The following is a 25,159-nucleotide window of genomic DNA, read 5'->3' as shown; positions in this document are numbered from 1 at the left end:
ATTTACATATTCTTACAATACCTTTTTCTAGAAGAGAATATTTTAACTGATTAATTTATGATGTGGTAGTAATAAAGACAAAATAATACAGGAATAAGCTAATATAAACATTAATTTCCTTATTTTTAATTACTATTCAAATTATCTAAGAATTCTATTTGTTAGTAAGTGGTTACTGCTTTATGAAATATCAGTAATAAGTAACAAAGAAAATGGTTTAGGTAAATGAGAACTCAATACACTACCAACTTTCCTGCTGCATGAGTACTCTTGTTTTGGACAAGCAGAAGTATCATTATCAAAGGCCCTTCTGATAATTCCACTGCCATTCTTATACCTGTAGATGATTAAAAGAAAGTATAAAAAAGAGAGCACTCAATGACCCATGGTATAGCAGAAGCCCCTTAAAACTTTTTTCTTCCTCTAGTACAAATGGTTGACAATGGGGGTCTTCAAAACATGATTCAACTATTTCTTAGGATTTCTATATATATATATTTCTAAGAAAATAACCTTTCAGTGATACCCTTCAAATTAAAAACAGGGTGCATTAAAAGCAAAACAAAATCATGTTCAGTAGAAATGTTTTTTCCACTTACTATGAATTCAGGTATCAATAATATTAAAATTTGCTTCTTTCATTAACACAACTACTGTGCTTAATTATTCTTACTTAGTTATTCTGTAACCAAGGCAGGGTTCTAGCACATAGCTGAGTGTGTGGGACAAATTAGGAACTTGGTAATTGTTACATGAATGAATAAATGAAGAAACTAAAAATCCTTAGGAAGAAAGGCAATAAATTCACTTTTTTTTTTCTTTACATAGGCCTTGTTTCAGGACAATAATTACATGATCTGAGGCCCTTACTTTGACAATACTACATTTTAACTTAGAGATGAAGAGCTTAGACGGTATATAGCTCTCATTTGTTCAGTCCATTTACTTTTATCATCTAGGAGAACTTCATTTTATCATATAGTGTAAGACCCCAATTTATAATGATTCTCAGAGTAACAATATTTTTAACAGTATGAAACTAAAAGAATATTTGACGTTAGTTTTGGGGATTATAAGGCTGTTGAGTGAGAGTAACTTTATGCCCCACTTCAGGTAATTCATATGTCATAGGAATTAGCAATCTAGCTATTGTCTTTCCTAAAAAAATAAATGAACAAATATTCAGAGAGTATATATTGAGCCAAAGGACCTGTTAGGAAATATAAAAAAGGGTAAGGTGTAGACATCTGAGTAGTTGATGGTAACATATGCCCCTTAAAAAAAAAATCTTTTCAAGATCAAGGTGGCAATAAGATATAAAGATGGAATGTCCAAGAAAGGAACTTTATAAATGTTCCCATCTGAAACATGGATACAGCACTCATGCTGAGCCCATGAGGGGATCTTGAATTCAGTGATCTGATTAAATCTGTATGTTTAAGGGGAAAAAAAAAAAACCACTCCTCTGGAGATCATACGGATAAAGGACTATAGTGAACAAGACCGTTGTGTTATTTTCTTTGTACATGAACGCTAGTGAAACCTGCTAAGTTGGGTTATAGAATCAATAAAGTAATTAAAGTTAGACTGAATCTTATAGAAACAATGTTAGCTGCTACCTTCTCTTATACAAAGGATACCAAAAAGCCTCCGCTGCTTTCACATATTCCCCCCATGGAAGGATCTCCCACACTAACGCTTGAACTTTTTTAGTAGAAGCTAGAGCCTTTTATTCATTTCACAATTAGAGATAAAAACTAAAAGTAAATGCCCTGAGAATCAACACACTGACTTAAAATCACATCAGCTTGTAAAATGCAGGTATCAAAGCTATGCCTGAGATCCAGTTTTGATAGGTACTGTGAGGGGAAAGCAGAAGGGTACTTAGTACCTGTAGTAAGAAGAGGCAATTAAAAGAAAGGGAGTGGGGGATGCAGAAAAGGGAGGTTAAGAACTAAAAAAAACCCAATTATGTCAATGTTCTGTCCTTGGGGTGGCTCCGGAAGAGGAACTGCAGAGAAGAAGCATTTTCTTAGGACGTACTAGTAAATCCAATTTAATGATTACTTCTTGCTAACCTATATCATTATAACAAAAATTATAGATGATGAAGAGTATCAGAAAGTTAATATCACAGCAAATGCTGAGGTAAATTACCTCTTGAGTAACTATAGTAACAGAGAAGCGGGATGATTATAAAATAGCATTATAAAGTGCTAGATTTAATTATATTTGTTCATTTTATGCTTAAAGTAATAAACTACACTAAAATGTTTATTAGATTCAATGTAATGTGGTATTCAGGATTGAGTCCTGGAACAGAAAAGGTTATTGTCGAAAAGCTAGTGAGATCAAATAAAGTCTATAGTTTGGTTAAGAGTATTGTAGCAACATTAATTTCCTAGTTCTGACAAATGGTTATACAAGACGTTAACTTTAGGGCAAGCTGAGTAAAGGGTATATAGGACTCTTTGGGCTATCTTTGTAACTTTCCTGTAAATTTAAATTATTCCAAAATAAAATGCTTATTTTATTAGTTATTTTTATTAGAATAACTCTAGTTTACAACATTTAAAAAAATCAAATTGTACGTATGCCACTGGCTCATTTGAGACTGTCGTGCTTATTATGCAAAATTCTCTAGTGCCTGAGTTTAATGGTTTGCCTATACTTTAATCTTAGCAGCCATGGGGAAGGCATTCTATCCACTCAGTGGCAGAACTAATAATAGTTTCTGTCAGTAATGACTTATGCAACAGGGTCATTTCACCTCATGTTCATTTTAGCCGAACATTTAAAGTGGACGATTTACATTTCATGTTTCTTTTACTATCTGGTAACCAGAGCTGTAATAAATATTTCAGGCACTGATGGTGTTTTGTTCAAGAAAAATATTATGTTTTCTCATCTGTTTATAGTACCTAATGTTCCTCAGTATTTTGAGATGTTTTTATATCAACTTCCCATTTATTTTTATCTGCTGTTATCATGTTCCCATGTAAATGTTATGACAAGGAAAACAATCTGGCCTTGTGTTCACTAATAAAAAAAATAAACCTTAGAAAATAAACAGATTGGGCTCAACATAATTCTGAGATCGTAAGACCTAGTAAAGATAATAATCCAAATGGCAGCAAATGTTATTAAGATTAAACACCTACTTAGTAACAACCTAATTTCTTCCTTCCTTCCTTCCTCCCTCCCTCTTCCTCTCCCTCCCGCTCCCTCTCTCCCTTTCTTTCTCTTTCTTTCTTTCCCCTGCCGCGAGGCTTGTGGGATCTTAGTTCCCTGACCAGGGATTGAACCCGGGTCCTCGGCAGAGAAAGCGCCGAGTCCTCACCACTGGACCGCCAGGGAATTCCCATCCTAATTTCCTGATTAATTAATCATTACAGGTTAAATAACAATTATAGTTTTATTGATAGGGGTGGGGTAGAGAGAGGTTCAGTAGTACGAAGGGAATCAAGACTGAAAGGGATAGTTCTTACACCGTGTATTTCCTAACAATCGCTGTCATAAGTGAGGGGTAGAAATAGGAGAAGGATTCTCAGTTTTGAGTTCAGAAAGATTATTAGGCTGGCAGCGTAGTGCAGGGCCGCCTAGCAGGGCTGTGTACCTCTGTCCACTGCGCGAGGGCAGGGGGAGAGGGGAGACGGGGTGGGTGGGGCGGACGGAGACCCAGTCACTCTGCTGGTCCTGCCCAGCTTGAGAAAAGGGAATCTAATTCTCACAAAGGCGCGCTGCAAATGACAGTTTAATAATGACCCATAGTATCTACCGGACCCCTAGAAGCTATTATCTGACAAACAGTTGCAAGATTCCTTCCCCACAGAACACAGTGAAATTCTTACAGATCTCAGATCCTGACTTTTGGGTCCCAAATTTTAAATTCATTGTCTCTTGGAAGATTTTGCTGGATATTACTCAGCTGGTCAATGAATTAACAGCTTTTTTCCCAGGTGAGTTTCTGAGTCTTTTACGCGTTTGCTTTTACTGTCCGTGGGAGGTGTTTTGTTTTGTTTTTCCACTCTGCTTCGCCGAGAGTAAAGATTGAGGTATCTTGTGGTTACCTTAATTAGCATAAAAACTCCTCCAAGGCAGCAGAGTCTCCAGTGCCATCCTATTCAAAATATTCCTGAGGCACCTACTCCGCACGCGACTGTCCCCTGTCACATTGCCTCTCGACATTGCCTCAGCGTTTTACTCCGCTTGCTTCTAAACAGACACCACCTTCCACCTCCCCGTGGGGCACAGCAAAACGCATGCGCACGTTTCCGTGAGCGCGCGCGCCTTACGGCCGCTGAGGCTGTCCTGCGGCAGCGTACGGATACAAAATAGCAGCGGCGGTGGCGGTGACGTAAAAAGACCGCGCCGCAATTCGGTGCGAACAGCTGCCGCCGGAGTGAATGCTCGCCCATCGCGGGCATGGTGAGCTGCAGTCGGGTATTGCTCAGAAAGGTCCGTGATTGGTGCCCCTCAGCCTGATGTCCGACGCCTGGTGCCTCTAGCCCCACCTGAGGGCTCTGGTTCTCCTTCGCCTCCATCCCTCCCCACTGTTTTCTTCCTGGGGGCCTCTTTCCTGCTTCTTTTCTACCATAGTCCTCTCCTTTTCGCCCCTCAAGGAGTCGGGCTTGGCTTGTAAGGGGTGAGAAGGGCGTGTCTAGTTTCCCGGGCATGGTTAGGACGGTTGTTTGGAACAGGGTTTGGGATTTTTCAAGGGAATTGTGTGCACGTGGGATGAAGAGCTGGGGTAACTGCCTGCTGTTTATACATGCAATACGGTGTATGTGCAGTGTAGGTTTGACTTTTTCTTTTGGTTCAAATAGTGTATTTTCCTTCTTTTAAGTAATAATATCCATAACTTGTTTTTACATATTTTTTCATTGAGTGCATTGTTATTAAGAGCTTTCCAAAGACAACTTTTCATCAGTAAACGAAAATAGGTAACTGACTTGCCTTCTTGCAAGAAACTAGGTCAGCTTTTGTGCAGTGCGGGTTTTAGAATCGTTTCTGTAAAAAATTTACAGTTGCTTTTCAAATTTAAAAACCTCTTTAAGATCCTTACTAGCAATGTTTTTTGAAACCTGCCGTCATCAAGTTTGGTCATTACCTTATTACTAAGGATGAGATTGAGATACTACTTTTGAGTTCTAAATCTATGAACCTGATAAATCTAGAGCAGTAAAAAATGTGTCACATATTGAAAGGAACTTTAAAAACAGGAGTTTTCTTTTTGTCGGAGGAAAGGCATGGTTAGTAATACCATGGTTAGTAAAGTTTTACTTTATTCAACCCTCTATTTTCCAGAAAATAGGTGGTCAGAAGAAGAGAGACTTGTGAAGGATAGTACTTGGGCATATAGGATAACTAATCTGTAAGCTAAAAAAATGAACTACTGCATTTTTTGCTGGATATGTTATTAAATGCTAGTTGCGTAACTTTACTGCCATAACAGTAACTTCCAGTCGGTGTTGTTTGCAAGGGGAATCTACCTCTTCACTTACCTGTGATGCATTTCTGATCTAGCTCTACCCAGCCAAAGCATAAGTTCATCAGCCTCCAGAGAAAAATACTCTGGCTAGCCCTTAAGTTCATGTTTTGTATATTCCTTCCACCCTTACAATGCTCTGTTTCATGACTATATTTGCATACTCAAATGAAAAGCTGTGCTTTGAATCTTTGCTGTGTAACTATCCACTGCAATCTCAAGTCTAGACAGATTTATCAGAATCAGCAAAGGAGCTTTTGATAGATGTGCTGGCTTACCCTATTCTCATCCCCTCCTCCAGAGTATCGGAATGGTCAGTGGAGTGTATGCATTTTTGAAAAAAGTTCCCAGATGTTTTTGATATACTTAAAACTATCCTAAATGATTAAAGATGTGAAGATTATGAATTTAAGAAATTACTTTGTGAGGAATTTTGATAGCCCAGGGGGCTAAGACATAGGATCTTGCCTGCAAGAAGTTCTTGATTTAGTGAGGGAAACAGAAATAAACCCTAAATACAGTGTGTGATTTCTAGAAATCTAATAATAGAGATATAATCCAATTACTGAGAGCCCAGCAAAATCAATGGTTAAGTGTTGGTTAAAGGAATTAAGAAAGACATCAGAAAATATGACATTCAGGTGGGTTTATGATAGAAAAGAGCAAATGACATTGTAAGTAGATGAAAAAGCATGAGCAGAATGCCATGGAGAAGTGACAGTATATTGTGTAGCATAGAGCAAAGAGAGGAAGAGGATATAGGAGGGGTTGAATGAATGGAAATGAAATGGGAAGGGTAGGTTAAGAGCTTTGAATATAGCACTGAGAATTTTAGACTTTATTTCATAAACAGCAAAAAACCATGAATGGTTTTTGAGTAAGGGAGAAACATGTTGAGAGATCAGATCCATTGTCAGAAAAATCGCTCAGGCAGTCAGACAGAGGGTGTGTTGAGGAAGGAATGACTAGACATTGAAAGACCAGTTAGGAGCTAATGTAATGATCAAGATACTAGGGTAGTTAGTTGTGCCAAAAAGGAAAGATGATAGTAGGGCTTCGGGAAGAGAAGCAGGTATAGTCTAAGATCCCCATATGTGGTCTCAGTGAGTAGATAAACTATCGTTTCATTATTTGTGAGAACATTGGAGGAACAGAATATACCTAGGGAAAAGTTTGGTTTTGTTATATAACATGTATTTAGGTGACTACTATCCTTTCAATACCTAAGAACAAGTTATATATTTGAGGGGTTTCAAATATAAGTTAAATACTGATCTCGTTCTCAGTTGCTTTAGACTATTAAGCTCACATCTGGTGGAGATGTCCAACTAACTGGGATAGAGAATATCTCACCTAGGTGATAGTTACTGGTACAGACTGAGATCACCCAGGGGAGAAAGTCTAGATTGAAAAGTGGGCCAGTGTCAGAGACCTTCAGGATTGGAAGGACAACAATTGATAGTGAAAAACAGGGTCTTAAGAGAGTTAATCTAATGGGAAAGTGAGGTTAGACAGGAGGTAAACTAAGAAAAGACAATAAATGTGGCATACGGAAAGCCATTAAGGAGTTTTAGTGGCAACAAAGAACTAGAAAGGAATTCAAAATTGGTAAGCACATGTGGTATACAAATGTTCTCTTTCTCTTTTTAAGTATGGAAACTTCATTGATAACTTGAGACTCTTCACCAGGGGAGGAAGTGGTGGAATGGGCTACCCTCGCTTAGGTGGAGAAGGTGGAAAAGGTGGTGACGTCTGGGTTGTAGCCCATAACAGAATGACTTTAAAACAACTTAAAGATAAATATCCTCAGAAACGGTTTGCGGCTGGAGAAGGAGCAAACAGCCGGTAAGTATTTAACTGAATGGCTTTGTATGGAATTAATTCCCCCCAGAAGAAAAAAAAGTTGAGATAAAAATTTAATTGGTAATTTGAAGTAAATAATATCCTGGATTTGTAACTGAGCAAAAATCTACTATTTTTGTCTCTAGTAAATATAAAAGATAGGTACTATGGAATGTTTTGATGTTTTTAAACTTTTTATCCTTTTCTTCTCCCAGTGTCTGTTTATATTCTTTTATACTTCCTTTGTAGAACCAGAAAATGATCTGAATCCCCACTGTTTTCTTCTAAAATTATCTTTGACAGTCTTTAGGAAACTTTCTAGACTCTTAACTGGCTACTCCACCCCACTACCACCCATAGTTCTGCCAGCATCTTGTAGGCAGTACTTAAAATTTAGAGCCTGTTTGCTGCTACATCTCTTGAATGTTTTCCTTTTGCCTCTATTTTGATTTTCTCTCTGTGACAGCAAAATCTTCCCTTTGCTTTTTGTTAATGTTTGCTATTTTCTGTGGAACATATTATGTTGGCCTCAAAATATGAGAAGAATTTTTTCTTTCATTGTAAAGAAAATGAAGAAGAAAATTCTTAAAGCTTCCATCAAAATGCAGGCTGTGATTCCTCAGGCCTCTGTCATTTTGTTGTTCCTTAGGAGGTGTTGGTATAAAGGTTAGGCTTTCTGTTCCTTTTTTCTTTCCCCTTCCCAAGGAAATGTTTGGGTATATTTATTTGTCACAATCGTAGAGGATGGAATGTGGCACTTGCTTGGGGGATAAGTGTAAGCAAAGGATAGAGCCTGGATATAGGCTAAACACCCTGTAACGCAGGGTGAGGAATGCCCCCAACAACAACAACAAATTATCCTGCCCCAAATATCCAGCAGCATCCTCTGCTGGTAAAGGAATCCTTGGAGAAACCCCTTAAATTTCTTTTGAGCATTTTTGTTTATGAATAGTCTTTACAGGGCAAATTTTGAGAGCCCTAAATTAGAATTCAGTAATCAAAGTTTTAAGATCAGAATGTCGTTTTATTATTTTGATGTTACAGGTAGAAAATAACTGCAGTTTATATCCTAAAGTAAAATTTTTCGTCATTTTATAATTTCTTTTGAAAAGTAAGGTTGCTGTAATTCCAACCTTATTCTGTGTTTAGATAAGTGGTATGCTAAAGATGGTGTATAACATTTAAATGTTAAGAAAGATTTAAATAGAACAGTTACTGCGATTGTGTGTTGGAATTTTTAGAATGTAGAGGCTTAAATCTAAAGGATTAATAGGAGCCAACTGGATGAAGGGGAGGAAAAAGCATTACAGGAAAGATAACAACATGAACAAAGACCCAGTGATAGAAGACAAATACCAGTATAAAACACTAAAAGAAGGTCAGTGTGGCTGGAATGCAGAAAACACAGAATGTAGAGGAAGATGAGACTAGAAAGATAGGTACAAGCCAGACCTTTGTCATTTCTGAAATACTGCAGTATTCTCCAGATTGGTCTCCTTCTTCAGTCTCAGTCATCACCTCCAATCCATTCTTTTTCCAATGTCTACAGTGCTTTTTCTGTAACACCAGTTTATTAATGTCACTTGCATATTTAAAATCCTTCAATGTTCCCCATCAATCTAAGATAATATTCAAACTCTTTAACATAGCATATCAGGCTCTTCGTGATCTGGACTACAGTGTCTTCCACCCCACTTCTGCTATGCTTACGCTAGAAGTAACTATTGTTTCACCAAATACGTTGTTCCCTCCTAATCCGGGATGTGTGTGAGTGTTTTTTTGGTTTGTTTTTCTTTCTCTTTGCCAACACTTTCCTGCCTTGATTATCTGGCAAAATCTTATTCCCCTTCCAAGACTTGTTCTATCCAGAAATAACCACTATTAACCTTTTCATGACTTTTCTAAGACTTTTGTGTGTCTACCCAAATGTAATTAAATGTGTCTGTAAAATTGGGGGATACAAAATCAAGAGCACAAAATTTTGCAACCTTCTCTTTTAACTTTTTTTTCCATTCCAGAAAATTGTTAAGCATGGCTGCATAGTCTTATAGTATTGGAAATAACATAAATTATTTTGTCATTCATCTATTTAGGTAATTAATGATTTTTTTTTTTACTGTTATTGTCACAATGCAGTACACATCTTTGTGTATATAATAGTTTACATGGTTCAATTTTTTTTTTTAGGATAAATTCCCAGAAGTGGAATTACTAGTTAGAAGCTTGTATGACTTTATCCTCTCTTGAGCAGTTTAAGAATCGCCATATGAGCCTCCTATAATTAAAGTACTCTCATTTCAGGTCATTTTTTAAAAAGCCTTGTTATTCACTGGATTTTCCATTTTTTTCTAGTTTATTCATGTTGCAATGGTCTCTTCCTTTCAAACATACAATATTTTAGTTCATTATGAGTTTAAATGACTTTTGGTAGTTAGCTTGGTAACTTAAATCATTACTTAATATTATTTTTATTGAGATACAGTAGTCTAAAATGGAAATAAATAAATAGGGATAATTTTATTTTTTCTCCATTATTTGGCCATTTAACATCTGCATGATAAGAATTGGTCGCTAGTCTTCTTTGTATACCATTGTATTTGCTTGAAACATCAACCATTTAATCTAGCAGATTTTCTTTATGTTAATTTAGCTTTATTTTTTTATAGAGTTAGTGCACTGAAAGGCTCCAAAGGAAAAGACTGTGAAATTCCTGTACCCGTGGGTATTTCAATAACTGATGAAAATGGTAAAATTATAGGTAAGTGTATTGTAGATTCTAAGGTTGTGAAAAATGTGCACATTTTCTAAAATTGAGAGCTGTGGGGAATAGCACCTCTTATGTTTCAGGATTTTTTTTAAACGTTAAGTATTTTAGCTGCTAGTTTATAAAACAGCTTTTAAAAACATTATATAACAGTTCAGAATTAGCTGCTAGATTTAAAATTATTTTAAAGATGTAAGAGTATTTACTCGGTTTTAAAACAAATAACTAGCATTTTTTCAACCACTTGCAAAAGTGTTTTCTTGGGGTCAGATTTTTAATAGAAACTTGATCCTATCGTTTAGCCCTTTAGATTTGTAAACTGGAATTTCCTGGCATCTGTTTCTGAAAGAAAAATGTCATTAGTGATTAGCTCCACTTACTAATCTTTGCTTTAAGTATCTTTATCTCTCTTTTTTAAGGAGAACTCAATAAAGAGAAAGACAGAATTTTGGTGGCTGAAGGAGGTCTTGGTGGTAAATTACTTACAAATTTCTTACCATTGAAAGGCCAGAAACGAGTAATTCACCTTGATCTAAAACTTATAGCTGATATAGGCTTGGTGGGGTAAGTATCATTCATATTTTTATTTTTATACTTTCAGAGAGATAGTTCATGAATAGAAAGTAAATATAAATGGTAATTTGGGGCCAGCATTATTTCTAGTTTATGGAATTTGTGTATTGTTTGTGTACTTTAAGAATATGCTGCTTAAAAAAAAAAAAAGAATATGCTGCTAATATTGCCAACATGGAGTTTCATAGTCACTATTCATTTGTCAAAGATCATAGCAATTGAATAAGGCAGTGGAAATGTTAGAAAATAAATAAACACAGAAAAACCAATCAAATACAAAAGAATGTTACCAAGTATTAAGGGATAAAATTAGAAATCCAAACAAGCCCATTTTAAAAAGTGTATAGGGGGCTTCCCTGGTGGCGCAGTGGTTAAGAATCTGCCTGCCAATGCAGGGGACATGGGTTTGAGCCCTGGTCTGGGAAGATCCCACATGCTGCGGAGCAATTAGGCCCGTGAGCCACAACTACTGAGCCTGCGCGTCTGGAGCCTGTGCTCCGCAACAAGAGAGGCCGCGACAGTGAAAGGCCCGCGCACAGCGATGAAGAGTGGCCCCCGCTTGCCGCAACTAGAGAAAGCCCTCTCACAGAAACGAAGACCCAACACAGCCAAAAATAAATAAATTAATTAGTTAATTAAAAAAAAAGTGTATAGAAGGAAATAAAAAGTAGGAGAAAAATATTCTTACAAGTCTTAATAGAGGTATTGAAGTATCATTAATCAGATGGCTAAAGGCCGGTACAGATGATCTCAACCATCAGCTTTACACACTATCGAGCACTAAGCTGGATCTTGCTATGACTGTTTCCCTATCCTTCACTCTCTGTTTAGGATCTGTCCATTCTCAGTGCTGCAGACCTTCCAATGTTGTCCTCCTCCACCAGCCTCCACTCTTTCATCAAACAATGCTACTTAGCTATAGGGTTTGCAGTGATGGCACATAAATGGAGGGAGATAGCAAGATAGAAAGTAGATAAAGGAAGGGAAAACTTCAGCTTTGCATGTCTCCTCTCCCTCTCTGTCTTCCTCTCCCAAGTCCCACTATAGCATTACACAATAGTCAGATGGAAGGCCTCAGGAAAAGGGAGGGGAAACTGCCACTCTACTCCAGCTGCCAGTTCCATGCCTTGCTTTCCCATAGCTGCTTTCTAAGCTCTTTTCATCTTCCTCTTCCCGCATCTCACTGCTTCTTTACTACGCTCTTCACTCTGAATCCCTCACCTCTTTCCATGCCTGTTTAGGTCTTACCGGCAGTGGCTTAGCGTTCACAGAGGCCTCATTCCTGCTGAAGTTGTAACAGAGAAAGATGTGATCCTGGCATTTAAGCTTGCCATTCGCATTTAATTTTTTCAGTGAAACGTAGTTATGAGGGTTATGAGTCATAGGTTCTATAATACTGTATAGTTTTAGGAACATTATGGACTTAATAGGGTTTTGTGGATAAGACTGAGAATCTAGCCATTCACTTTCTCATTTCCTAGGAAAATATGTTTCAGGTTCCATAGAGACACCTTTACAGCCTAATAAGAACATAGCAAGGCTGAGTAGTGAATAAAAGTGGGATGGCGATGGGAGACTCACGTGAGACTGTTTGGGTTGGAATCTCAAATCCTCTGGAGGCTGGCTGGATGGTCTTGGATATGGTCTCTCTAAGCCTTTTTTTTTTTCTCATCTTTAATAGTAGAAGGCAGTAGTTCTCACCTTAAAATGTTATTGCTGAGTAAGATATTGCATTTGCAGCATAATACATGCCTTGGATTTATGAATGCTCAATGAATGAATGGTAGCTGCTATTATCATCATCATTGCCCACTTATTGGAGACCACATATAGTGATACACTAAGCTTTTCAGAAGTGGACTTGATATTAGTCAATAGCAAGCATCATGATTCTAGAGCACAATGTTTAACATGTATGCTAGTGCTTTTAAATTAGGTAACTATTCTTAAAAAGTTGCTAATATGAATACCAGCATAAGCAGATGTCCTTTTAGCCAGTTTCAGGAATGAACGGAACATTAGAAGAAAGGTATCATATAACTAATACACTTGTACTGCTGTTTTCAAATCTGGTCTTTGCATAGGTTGGATTTCAGCCTCTAAAATTTTCATTAGGTACTTGGCAATAAAAATCTCAGGTATCTGTTCTTCACCTGGTAACTTCCTTTTTTCTTCTTGTATTTTGATCTCTTTGGAAATAGTTGCTTGCATTTTTCTGTGTTTAATCATTGTTATGAAAATATGAGGATATTAGAAAGAAATAAGCAAGTCCAACTAATGATAATCATGGCAAAAATGATTGCAATTTGCTTTTCAAAAAGTTACAAGAGCCTGGGTGTAACAGGATATAAGAAAATACTGTATTTCCAGGGGAAACGAGTCATTAAGAAATCTCACATAGTTTTATTCTAAATTTATTATAGAAATATTTTAATGAGAAAAATTGTTTAAAGAGCTCCATTAAGAGCATATACATTTTTATAGAATTCCAAATTAATATTTGTAAAATATTACACCATTATTCCAAATGAAAATTTGGCAGAGTTTTGAAAGATCTTGATTTGAATGAAAACTGTGAAGACAGGGATCACATCTGTCTTATTGATTGCTATATTTCTCCTGCCTAGTATATTGCCTGACCCAAGTCAGTGCTCAATAAATATTTGTTGGATAATTTTTTTTAATTGAGATATAATTGACATATAACATTATATTAGTTTCAGGTGTACAGTGTAATGATTTGATATTTGTATATGTTGCAGAATGATCACCACCATAAATCTAGTTAACATCTGTCACCATGTATAGTTACAAATTTTTTTTCTTGTGATGAGAAGTTTTAAGATTTACTCTCTTAGCAACTTTCAAATATACAATATTATATTATTAATTATAATATAAGATTATAATATAATCACCATGCTGTACATTATATCCCCATGACATTTTTTTTTTTTTATAGCTACTTTATTTATTTATTTATTTATTATTTTTTTTGGCTGTGTTGGGTCTTCGGTTCGTGCGAGGGCTTTCTCTAGTTGCGGCAAGCGGGGGCCACTCTTCATCGCGGTGCGGGGACCGCTCTTCATCGCGGTGCGCGGGCCTTTCACTATCGCGGCCCCTCCCGTTGCGGGGCACAGGCTCCAGACGCGCAGGCTCAGTAGTTGTGGCTCACGGGCCCAGCTGCTCCGTGGCATGTGGGATCTTCCCAGACCAGGGCTCGAACCCGTGTCCCCTGCATTAGCAGGCAGATTCTCAACCACTGCGCCACCAGGGAAGCCCCCCCATGACATTTTTTTTACAACTAGATTTTTTTTTTTTTTTTTTTTTTTGCACCACACAATGTGGCTTGCAGGATCTCAGTTCCCCAAACAGGGATCGAACCCAAGCCCTCAGCAGTGGAAGTGCAAAGTCCTAACCACTGGCCCGCCAGGGAATTCCCCACAACTGGATTTTTTTTTACCTTTTCACGGCCTTTGCCCATTTTGTAACCCCCCCCCCCCAGCTGACACACACACACACACACACACACATATTTTCTGTATGCATTCATCCATTGATGGACACTTAGATTGCTTTCACATCTTGGTTATTGTAAATAATGCTGCAGTGAACATGAGGTGCATATATCTCTTTGAGTTAGTGTTTTTGGTTTGTTTTTTTTTTTTTGGATAAGCATCCAGAAGTGTAATTGCTGGATCATTTGGTAGTTCTATTTTTAATTTTTTGAGGAACCTCCATACTGTTTTCCATAGTGGCTGTACCAATTTACATTCCCATTGGTTGAATAAATTTAATGAAAATATCTGAATGAAATTTAGGAAATCATCTCTTAAGTGGCCCCCATTCCTAGTACTTTCTTTCATCCATTGTGGGCCTTTCTTGAGGGATATTTAGCCAAAAAATCAAGGCCTTTAAAACAACCATATAGTTTAATCTAGTATTTCCTTATCTAGAAATTTACCTCAAGAAAGAAATTAAAGGTATATGTAAAGGTTCACTTCAGCGTTTAAAGTTTTTTAAAACAAGCTTGACAAATAATTAGTGCTCATTTGCAGCAAGAAAAAAAGAGTTGACTGTTAATTGCACCATTTGATGTTATGGTGACTTAACGTTGGTGTATGTCTTTCTAGCTGTATGCGTATTTTTTGCAGAGTTATTAATAACAGTAAAAAATTTGAGACCACCTAAATGCCTAACAATAAGAAATTAGTTAAGTAAATTACACTACACCCTTGAAATGCATTCACCTTATATAATTCAGTTTAAAAGGAGGCCGACCAACTGTGAATAGTCTTTCAACAAAAAAGGAATCAAAGCTGAATCTGATCAAGGCTTCATATCTACCAATTTATAGGAGCATGTTAAATGACATCATGGGCATCAGCAGAAAAATCCAGACTATGGCAAAGAAACTATAGGACAAATGGCCCAGTTTCTTTAAAAATAAAATTGCAAAGGGGAAACAACCTGGAGAGGGAGCCTGTACCAAAAGAAATTTAAAAAGCACATCAACCAATTGTAATACACAGACCTTATTTGGGTCTGTGTTTTAAACAAACCAACTTTAAAAAAATTATTAAGAATGTATTAATATTTGTTTAAGCTAGGTGATGGCTAAATAGGATTCATTACTTTGCTAGTGAAATGTCCATATAAAATGTTTTTTTTTTAAAATCCACAAGACAATATAAGAAATATTTTGTCAGTATTTGGCTAGAGATAGTGAATTGCAGGTATTTTTATTAGTTTCTTTATGTTTTTCTATGATTTACAAGCTGTTTTTTTTTAACATTATTTGATTTACTGTCAATACTGAAACATCTTTAGTGTTCACCATAAATTTATCTTTACCTTTTCTATAAGTATATTTTGTTCCTCAAGTTTTTCAGGATTATTTTAAATTTATAGTCTACTCTTAATCCCAGCAGTATTCAAGAAGCCTGCTTCTTGAAATGTTAGGAATTCAGAGATAAGCAAGTATTAATAATGCTGATATTTGTTGTAATGTATAAATTTATTTTCTTGTTTCAGATTCCCAAATGCTGGAAAATCCTCTTTGCTAAGTAAGATTTCTCATGCAAAACCTGCAATTGCAGATTATGCATGTAAGTATAATTTGTTTTGTTTTTTTAATGTGTAGAGGTAAATTTTTAAAGACAAATCTTTCTTTGAGTATGAAAAAAATGATAACTGGAGTAGCCTTAGTTTGAAAACTCTTGGCAGACAGACTACATGTATTTCCCATTAATCTTTAAACCTTTATAGCTCTCAGCAAAGTTCCTAGTACTGCTTATTAGACACTTTGTTACATTTATTTGTCTGTTGCATAATCATTATTCAGTTTAGTTAACAATTTTATGAGCACCTACCCTTTATCAAACACTGTGATAAATGCTATGAAGGTAGAGATCAATTCTTTCATTCATTTAGCAAGTATTTATTTCTAGGAATTATCAATACAGTAAGTTCTGGAGTTAACAAAGACTGGTAAGCAGAAGTGAATACTGTTTTGATTTTTATTGAACTTACAGACAAGTGGGGGAAGGCACAAATCTCACTAATGAATGTAAGAGAATATAATATGGTTCTATGAAAGAGTGTAGGTGACTGCTTTAGATTTCTTTGGGAAAGTGTGATGGTGGGGCTGAGATATGAACAATAAATATGAGTTAATTGGTGACAGACAATGGAGGTGAGAGTCTTTCAGTCAGAGGAAATAGCATGTACACAAAGACTCTGTGGTGGCAGGGAGTAGATATGTTTGTCTAGAGAACATGTAGTGAGGGGAAGAGGGAATCAAGATGAGGCTAGAGATGCAGGTGGAGACCTGTGATATAGGCCATATAGGCTGTATTTGATCTCTGTGGCTTATGAGCAGTTGATAGCTTTTTAACAAGGGAAAACAGTGATTAGATTTGCTTTTCAAAAAAGATCTATTGGCGTGTAATGTAGAAAATGGATTGGTGTGGGACATAAATGGATCTGGAAAGAACAGTTAGTAGAACTGGCTGTTGCAGTAGCTGGATGAGATATAATGGAAGCTTAGGCTAAGAGTAGTGAATGAATATGATAGGATCTTTGCCATCATTAAACAAAATGGCACAGAATGACATTAACATGGAAAATAAAATTAAACCATTCTAAAATTGATAAAGTAGAGTTAATTTTGTACTAACTGCTATAAATCACATGGCCAATATTTATTGTTACAATACAGGGGATTCTTGAGAAGGAAAGAAGAAGAAAAGCAAAAAGTCCTAGGAAGGAGGCTAGGGCAGGATTGATGAAGCGTGAGGATAACTAAATGAGAAAGGACCGTAGAGAGATTTCACCCACAGCCCAAGTGATAGAAACCTAAAGTCTGCCCCCATCCTCAGCACCTTTACCATGCTCCTTAAAGTTTGAGACAGGGACTTTGAGGCCCACTAATTAGATTACACCTGTGCTTTCGAAGATTATAAAAATCTATATTTTGTCCTTTTCCAAGTATATCATAAATAGCAAAGATAATTATACCTTTAATTTCAACAAATGAGAACATAATCTGAATTAGGTTGTTCATAGAAACGAAATATTATTTATTTTATACATGACGCTAAGACAATTTTGAGAGTCTAAGCCTTTATTCTAGCCTCAATTTATTATTGTTTTTCTTTTAGTTACAACATTAAAGCCTGAACTTGGAAAAATTATGTATAATGATTTCCAACAGGTGGGTATTTTTAAAATAAGACACTTGGTTAGTAATGAAAGTACTTGCCTTAGTGCTTAGATTTTATAATATTTGGCAGTTTCTGTGGTGTTAGGGGGAAAAAGTAGCAGGATTTTGTTTTTGATAAGTGAAACCATGATCAAATCAATTCTGCTGACCACTATCAGAGTAAAAATATTGTATAAGAATATAATTTATTGTTCTTCCAAAGTTTGGGTCCAGTTTGTCGTTACAACATTGACTGTATCGTAATTGCCTTAATCAGTTTGTCCTCATTGCAAGTCCATATTTTACTGCCATATTTGATTATTGATTCTCATTTCCTAAAAACATTTTCTAAAGTTCATGGATGTAATTTTACTCCAACTTACTGTTTAAAAAAATGTTTTTTTTAATTGAATGGGATCCTCGTCTTAACTAGCTATTAAAATTTATTTTTCCTTGCTACAGAAGAACTTTTGAATAATTAGAATAAAAACAAATTAAAAAGGAAAGTAACAAAATTTTAAAGATATGTAATGTATGATCAGCAGGTGCATTCCTTGGTGTTTACCCAAATAAACTGAAAACTTACGTCCACTCAAAAGCCCGCACACGGATGTTTGCAGCAGCTTTGTTCATAATTGCCAAAACTTGGAAACAACCAAGATGTCCTTCAGTAGGTGAATGGATAAATAAACTGTGTACATCTCAATAATGGAATGTCATTCAACACTAAAAAGAAATGAGCCATCAAGCCATGAAAGGACACAAAGGAACCTCCAATGCGTATTACTAAGTGAAAGAAGCCAATCTGTAAAAGCTACATACTGTACGATTTCAACTATATGTCATTCTGGAAAAAGGCAATACTGTGGAAATAGCAGAAAGATCAACGGTTGCCAAGGATTAGGAGGAAAGAAAGGTTGAATAGGCAGCACACAGGATTTTTAGGGCAGTGAAACTATTCTGTATGATACTAGATACATGTCCTACGTTTGTCAAAACCTATGGAATATATAAAACCAAGGGTGAACCCTAATGTAAAATATGGGCTTAAAGTGATGATGTATCAGTATACTTTCATATAATCCATTGACATAATTTAAAAGACATAGAAGATGTATATTTATAATAGTGGTATAACAGTAAAAATTTTTTAAAACTTTGACAATTATATAGAATGTTAAATAATAAGTAAAATTATAAGTGCAGGATAATATGAATTTAGAGAACAATATTTAGAGGAAAAGACAGCATTATTGGTAATTTTTAAGGGAAATCAGTAGAAAACCTCTGAAGAGAATTTCAGGACATGAGACCTACATGTACATTGCTTTGTCACATAGCTCCAACTTTCTTTAAAACTGAAATTTTTAACCACACAGGCAGTATGTGTAAAGCAGTGTTTCTCATCCCTTACTGTACATCAGAATCATCTGGGTAGCTTAAGAACAACAATGATAAATGAAGCCTGGGACCCAGTGATTTGAAACCAAACCCCTTGGGGATAGGGCTTGAGCATATGTAGTTTAGAAAAGTTTCTTAGATAATTATGACGTGCAGTGAGGTTTGAAAACCACAAGTGTAGAATAATGGTTAGTAACTCTTATAACCTCCAAAAGGAGTATAGTAACACTATTTCCCTTACTTTTTAAGAGTGGTTAATAGTTCTGGTAGAATAGAACAATAAAGAAACAATGGTACCAAATAACCATTTACATATAGAATAAAAAACATAAAACTACAGAGCTATACTAAGTCAATGTCTGCTGAATTAACATCCTTGTATACTTTTAAGAATTTAGAAAATTGAAATTCTTTGAAAAGTTCATACTGAACAATATAATTTATGGAATTCTAAAGAGAATTTATGTGATTAGTAAATGTCAAACTAAGCCATAAAATTCCTGGATTGTTAAAGTAAAAAATGGGACTAATTTCTGATAACAAAGGACTTCGATTCTTAATACATTTATTTCATTATAAAGGTATCTTGGCTTTATAGAGATGCAGTGGTAATCACAAATGAAGAACTGTTTATAATTGAAATATCATGAAAATTGTTGGATGTAATTGTATTTGTGGTTTTCATATTTTTTTTTATTATCGTACCATTTAATTTTGTGTTAGATATCAGTAGCTGATCTTCCTGGTTTAATAGAAGGAGCACACATGAACAAAGGAATGGGCCACAAATTCCTCAAGCATATAGAAAGAACTAAACAACTACTTTTTGTTGTAAGTCATATGCCTATCAATGTAATGTTTAAATGAATGTGAGAACCAGTGAATTTAGTTTTCCTAGAAATTTTTTATAATAATAACATTTAAAGATAAAGTAGCAGCATATATTATTCCACTAAATCTATTTAGATAGGGGTCAGATACAGTTAGTGATCTTTATTTATAATATGGGGATGGAAGTGGCATTGTTTACTATGTCAGATGAAAGTTTGGCCATATTTGTCAGGTTTAATTCATTAAGATTTTCAATATACTACTGAATTATATAGGATCAATTTCCTACTTCATTTCTGGTGTTGAGTTATATATGAGATTGTCTGTATTGGTATAAATTGTTTAATCTGTACTAGTTTCTCATTAATGATTGTGGTTTTATCAGAATAATTATAATTATCTTAAAACATCAATTTCTCTCATTTCGAATTACTAAATTACCAGAGTATAGATTGAGAAATTATTTTTAGCTTGAGCAAATAAAACATTTCAAAACAGAATTGTATAGCTGTTGTTCTTATGTTAAAAGCAATCATTTTCCCTTTTTTTTTTTTTTTTTTTTTAGGTTGATGTTTCTGGATTTCAGCTTTCTTCCCAAACTCAATACAGAACTGCCTTTGAAACCATACTGCTGCTTTCAAAAGTAGGTTTTCTGTTTTATATCTGGTCTAATACGTAGGCACATAGGACTGTATGGAATAACGTATGATAATTCGAATAAATATATAGTCTGCCTCTACTTTTTAAAGCTTTGATGTCAATTAAAGAATTATCTAAACTTGCTGTCTCCAGTTTTGCGATATTCACCTGCTCCTCAAACTGTTGTAATCAATAAAACCTTCCTTGATTCCAAATCCCTGTTACATACTTCTCAGACTGTATCTTGCTTAACTTTTATTCCTACTTCTTAGACTATTTCTCAGTCTACTTTTTAGGTTCTCTGATACTCAACATATTTTGGTTATGTTTTAGATCAGCTGCCTATTGGACATCTTTGATTGGATGTCCCATTAACTTCTCAAATTTAGTATGTATAGAACTGAACTCCTTTTTTTTTTTTTTTAATTCTCCAGCCTCCCCCAGAACTTTACTGAATATGTAAGCTAGAAACCTGGGTGGTAGTGATTATATCTTTCTTACCACCTGTATCAAGCCCTGACAGTTTTATATCCTAAATTTCTCTGAAATGCAACTACTTGTCTTCACCCACACTGTTATAATCATCAGCCCCTCTTACTAGAATGTTCTAAGTCCCTCCAGCTTGTCTCCCTGCTTCCAGTCTTAGTTCTCTCCAGACCATGTTTTATATGGCAGCTAGAGTGATCTTTGTTAAAGAACCAAGCAGATGTTTGTTCCCTGCTTAAAACACTTCGATGGTCTTGTACTGCTGTTAGGTTAAAGTCTAACATGAACATGGTTTATGAGGTCTGGTAAGGTTGGGTTCTTACCAAGCACTGTATCTCTATTGTTCTCCTCCCTCCTCCCACCCCTGGCCATGCCCCATACATTCTATATCCAGCCAATGATTTCTCTCTAACACAACATGATGTTGTTTATCTTCAGGACTTTTTTTTTTAAACTTTGGGTTTATTTATTTATTTATTTATTTATGGCTGTGTTGGGTCTTCGTTTCTGTGCGAGGGCTTTCTCTAGTTGCGGCGAGCGGGGGCCACTCTTCATCGCGGTGCGCGGGCCTCTCACTATCGCGGCCTCTCTTGTTGCGGAGCACAGGCTCCAGACGCGCAGGCTCAGTAGTTGTGGCTCACGGACCTAGTCGCTCCGCGGCATGTGGGATCTTCCCAGACCAGGGCTCGAACCCGTGTCCCCTGCATTGGCAGGCAGATTCTCAACCACTGCGCCACCAGGGAAGCCCCCTTCAGGACTTTTATATCCTATTTCATTTGCTATTTTTTGCCTGTTATTGATAATGCTGCTGTGAACATTTGTGTACAGGTTTTTGTGTGGATATGTTTTCATTTCTCTTGGGTATATACCTAGGAGTGGAATTGCTGGATAATATGGTTATTCTGTGTTTAACATTTTGGGGAACTGCCAAACTGTTTTCCAGAGTGACTGCAGCATTACACCATTTTACAATCTTACTAGCAATGTATGAAGGTTCCAATTTTTCCACATTAACGTCAACACTCATTTTTGTCTTTTTATTTTAGCCTTCCTAGTAGGGATGAAGTGGTATTTCATTGTGGTTGTGATTTGCATTTCTTTAATGAGAAATGATGTTGAGAAATGTGACTAATGATGTTGAGCATCTTTTTATGTGCTCCTTAGCCATTTGTAAGTCTTTGGAGAAATGTCTATTCACATTCTTTGCCCATTTTTAAAATGGGTTGTCTTATAATTGTTGAGTTGTAGGAGATCTTTATAATTTAGATACAAATCCCTTATCAGATAGATGATTTGCAAATATTTTCTCCTATTCTTTCAGTTGTCTTTTCACTTTCTTTAGGTTGTCTTTTGAAGTACAGAATTTTAAATTTTAATGAAGTCCCCTTTGTCTATTTTTTCTTTTGCTCATGCTTTTAGTGTCAGATATACGAAACCACTGCCAAATCCATAGTCACAAAGATTTACTTCTAAGCATACTTAACTTTTTCCAAGAATAATACAGGTATAGCATTAAGTTGTCACTATCTAGTTCTGAATTTTATCTTTGTGCTTACTAGACGTCCAGATATCTGTATTTGGCTCTAGGCACGAAATCACAACTGTCTCTAGGATGTCATGTGAGCTAAAATGTATTTACACATGACTTAACTAGTAAGCATTTTCTGCATTTCCTTTGTTAATTAGTTTTGTGGTTATTGGGAGTTACTGCATTTCAGAGGTGCGAATGGGCCCTAGATTACCCAGGCGTATAAAGTAAAGAAAGACATTATCAAATAGGCCATTTATATAGATATTTTAATAAAATTATTTGGTTTTTCTCTTTGATTTAAAGGAGTTGGAGTTGTACAGAGAGGAACTTCAGACAAAACCTGCGCTCCTGGCAGTTAATAAAGTGGACTTGCCAGATGCCCAAGATAAATTCCACATACTGATGAACCAACTCCAGAATCCTAAAGGTAAACCCATTCATTCATTTAGTGCCAGTTTAATGAATACCTGCTGTTTGCAGAGAGTGCTAGGTACTATAATCAGTGGAAAAGAAAACTGGAAGTTGCTACTCTTTAAAAAAAGTATGTTTGAAGAAAGAACACATACCATATGAAACTTTTAAATAACACTGTAAAAAATAATATCCCATTTCAGAATGTGTAATATGGACAATAAGTTAGAGGAGACAGAAGGAAAGAAAGATTAATTTGAGCTGAAAATGTCAGGCATCATCAAGAAGTAAAACTTAAAGTGGGCTCTTAAAGAGTTAATGGGATTTGGATCAGAAGAGAATAATGTCAGCATCTACCTGTGAAGTCTGTTAACATATTTCACAAGTTCTAGAACTTCATTCCCCTAGTACATCATGAATTTTAAAACAGAGCTAGTAGTTCTAAAAAGAGGTATGTATCTTTGCGGTGCCAGGTCTGTAGATCTCTGAAGAGTACTAATCTTCTAAAAAGAACTTGAGTCACTGTGTATGTATGGTACAGAATAATAGATGCTGTTACTCTAAAAGGATTTGTTTGAAATTTGTTCCTAAATGGACCATTATGTGTAAAGAAATTTAAAGGGATTCTCCATAGTTTTGAGTATTGACCTTTGCAGAACACTCTCTATCCTACAGTGATGATGCTTTCATTTTTCTGAGTCTGTTTTGCACAAATGAGGAAAGTAGGGTGGAAGGTAAGTAGTTAACATGTTTTTAAATAGACCTAATCTCTCTTTTTATCCTTGGGATAAAAATCGGGGAAACTAAATTATAATGTACTAGGACTATCAGGCAGCACCAGAAGATCCTCTCTCCCCTCTCAAAATCTACCTCCCACCCCATATAATTTACATATTGGGCTGTCCTTGAGTTAATAAGTTACTTTGGGATATAAATATTCTCTGGAATATTTATAAATAAGCCTTTATTCCTTAATGTCATTTGCTTTATGAGGTCATTAGATCTATTTGCCGGCTGGTCTTGCAGAAAAGGGAATTTTCAGAGGAGGTACCAGAAGGGAAGGTAATTCGGGAGTTTGTGGCTATTTTGGACCATCATAAAACAATGTAGTCCCCTCAGTGATAATTCCCAAGTTAACCTCTCAGACTTCATTGGGGGTAAATGAATCTCAGAATCCAAGCTCTGTGTTGGTTTGGCTAACCTCTTTTAGGCAGCCTTTCCAGTTCATGTCAATGTTGATCCATCCCATCAGTATGGCATCCCTACTTCTGTTGCCTTGGTGGCAGGGAAGAAGGAAAAGTTATATAATGGCTGTCAGCCCCTGTTGGGTGATAGATTGGATTCATCTAAAATGATGAATTGAACTCCTTGAACTCTTTTCAATTTTAGTATGGCTCATAGCACCAGTGATGATAAGCCATTAGGACAATTAAAGGCCACCTGTGTGCTGAAGCAAGCTAGAATATCCCAAATCACAAATGATGTTATGTTATAGGAAAGTTCTTTCAGAAAAATCTATGTTGTCTTACTTTATTGAACCACCCCAAAACAAAATTTATTGCTTCCGTAAGTAAATCATCTTCTGTGATTCATCTTTTACTTACACTTAATTTTGTTTGAAATATATTCATGCAACAAATATTTATTAAGTACCTGTCATGTGCCAAGAACCTTACCATTGTCACTAGTAGAAACCAAAGGTTCTGAGAGCTTATTAGAGAAGGAAAAAAAAATTTTTAATGCTTAGTTTTCGGTTCACTGGTTCAGAAATCAAACCTCTAGCATAGTTTTGACTTACTTTCAAAGACAGTGAAAATCAGCCTAGTTTTGTGTTCTTTGTTTCAGATTTTTTACATTTATTTGAAAAACACATGATTCCAGAGAGGACCGTGGAGTTCCAACACATCATCCCCATATCTGCAGTTACTGGAGAAGGAATTGATGAACTAAAGAACTGTATAAGGAAATCTCTGGATGAACACACCAACCAGGAAAATGATGCATATCATAAGAAGCAGTTGCTCAATTTACATATTTCCAATACAGTATCTTATAGTGAGCCACCATCAAAGAATGCTGTTGCTAGTCCCAGAATAGATATAACTTAAATCTGTTAAAAGTGATATTGAAATTGCGTTCATTTGGAAGCTTTTCCACAGACATATTTTTTAGAAGGTTAGTTGTTACTAACCTGGTGTATATGCCATCATTCAAGAACCATACTTTTTAAAGATGTTTTGTACTTAAGTCTATCAACAGTAAAAAAAAAGTAACTGAGGGTTAAAAATGACAGTTTATAATTTTATGGCCAATCCACCTATAATAAAATCCTATAATATTCCTGTACATATGCCTCTAGTGAGATCATTTTTTTAATTATATAAAGGATTCCGTATGAGCAACTAGGTTTTGTTTGTTTGTCTTTAAGTCTGTCATGTACCTGGTTCTACTAAATATATAATAGTTTGGAAAACCTCAAACCCTAAATTT

At 35.7% G+C, this 25,159-nt stretch overlaps 2 protein-coding genes across 2 annotated transcripts in view; one reads left to right on the top strand and one right to left on the bottom strand.

Annotated features, from left to right (window-relative positions):
- FAM237B (family with sequence similarity 237 member B) overlaps positions 1–295 on the bottom strand; it is a 29,590-nt gene extending 29,295 nt beyond the window's left edge. Inside the window, exon 1 of the mRNA XM_068549310.1 lies at positions 246–295. The gene's annotated coding sequence lies outside the window, so the exon portion shown is untranslated. The remainder of the gene's footprint in view (positions 1–245) is intronic.
- Positions 296–4,375: 4,080 nt separating this feature from the next.
- GTPBP10 (GTP binding protein 10) lies at positions 4,376–24,942 on the top strand. The gene is made up of 10 exons (XM_068549994.1): positions 4,376–4,458; positions 7,140–7,333; positions 9,997–10,088; positions 10,514–10,658; positions 15,702–15,775; positions 17,330–17,382; positions 19,495–19,602; positions 20,168–20,245; positions 22,562–22,685; positions 24,515–24,942. The coding sequence occupies exons 1-10, from the start codon at positions 4,426–4,428 to the stop codon at positions 24,775–24,777; spliced, it is 1,164 nt and encodes a 387-aa protein (XP_068406095.1). The 5' UTR covers positions 4,376–4,425; the 3' UTR covers positions 24,778–24,942.
- The last annotated feature ends 217 nt before the right edge of the window (positions 24,943–25,159 follow it).

Source organism: Eschrichtius robustus, chromosome 8 (genome assembly GCF_028021215.1).
Source record: "Eschrichtius robustus isolate mEscRob2 chromosome 8, mEscRob2.pri, whole genome shotgun sequence".
Taxonomy (NCBI): domain Eukaryota; kingdom Metazoa; phylum Chordata; class Mammalia; order Artiodactyla; family Eschrichtiidae; genus Eschrichtius; species Eschrichtius robustus.
The sequence above is the reverse complement of the archived record's forward strand: the minus strand, read 5'-3'. Positions and strand labels throughout refer to the sequence as shown.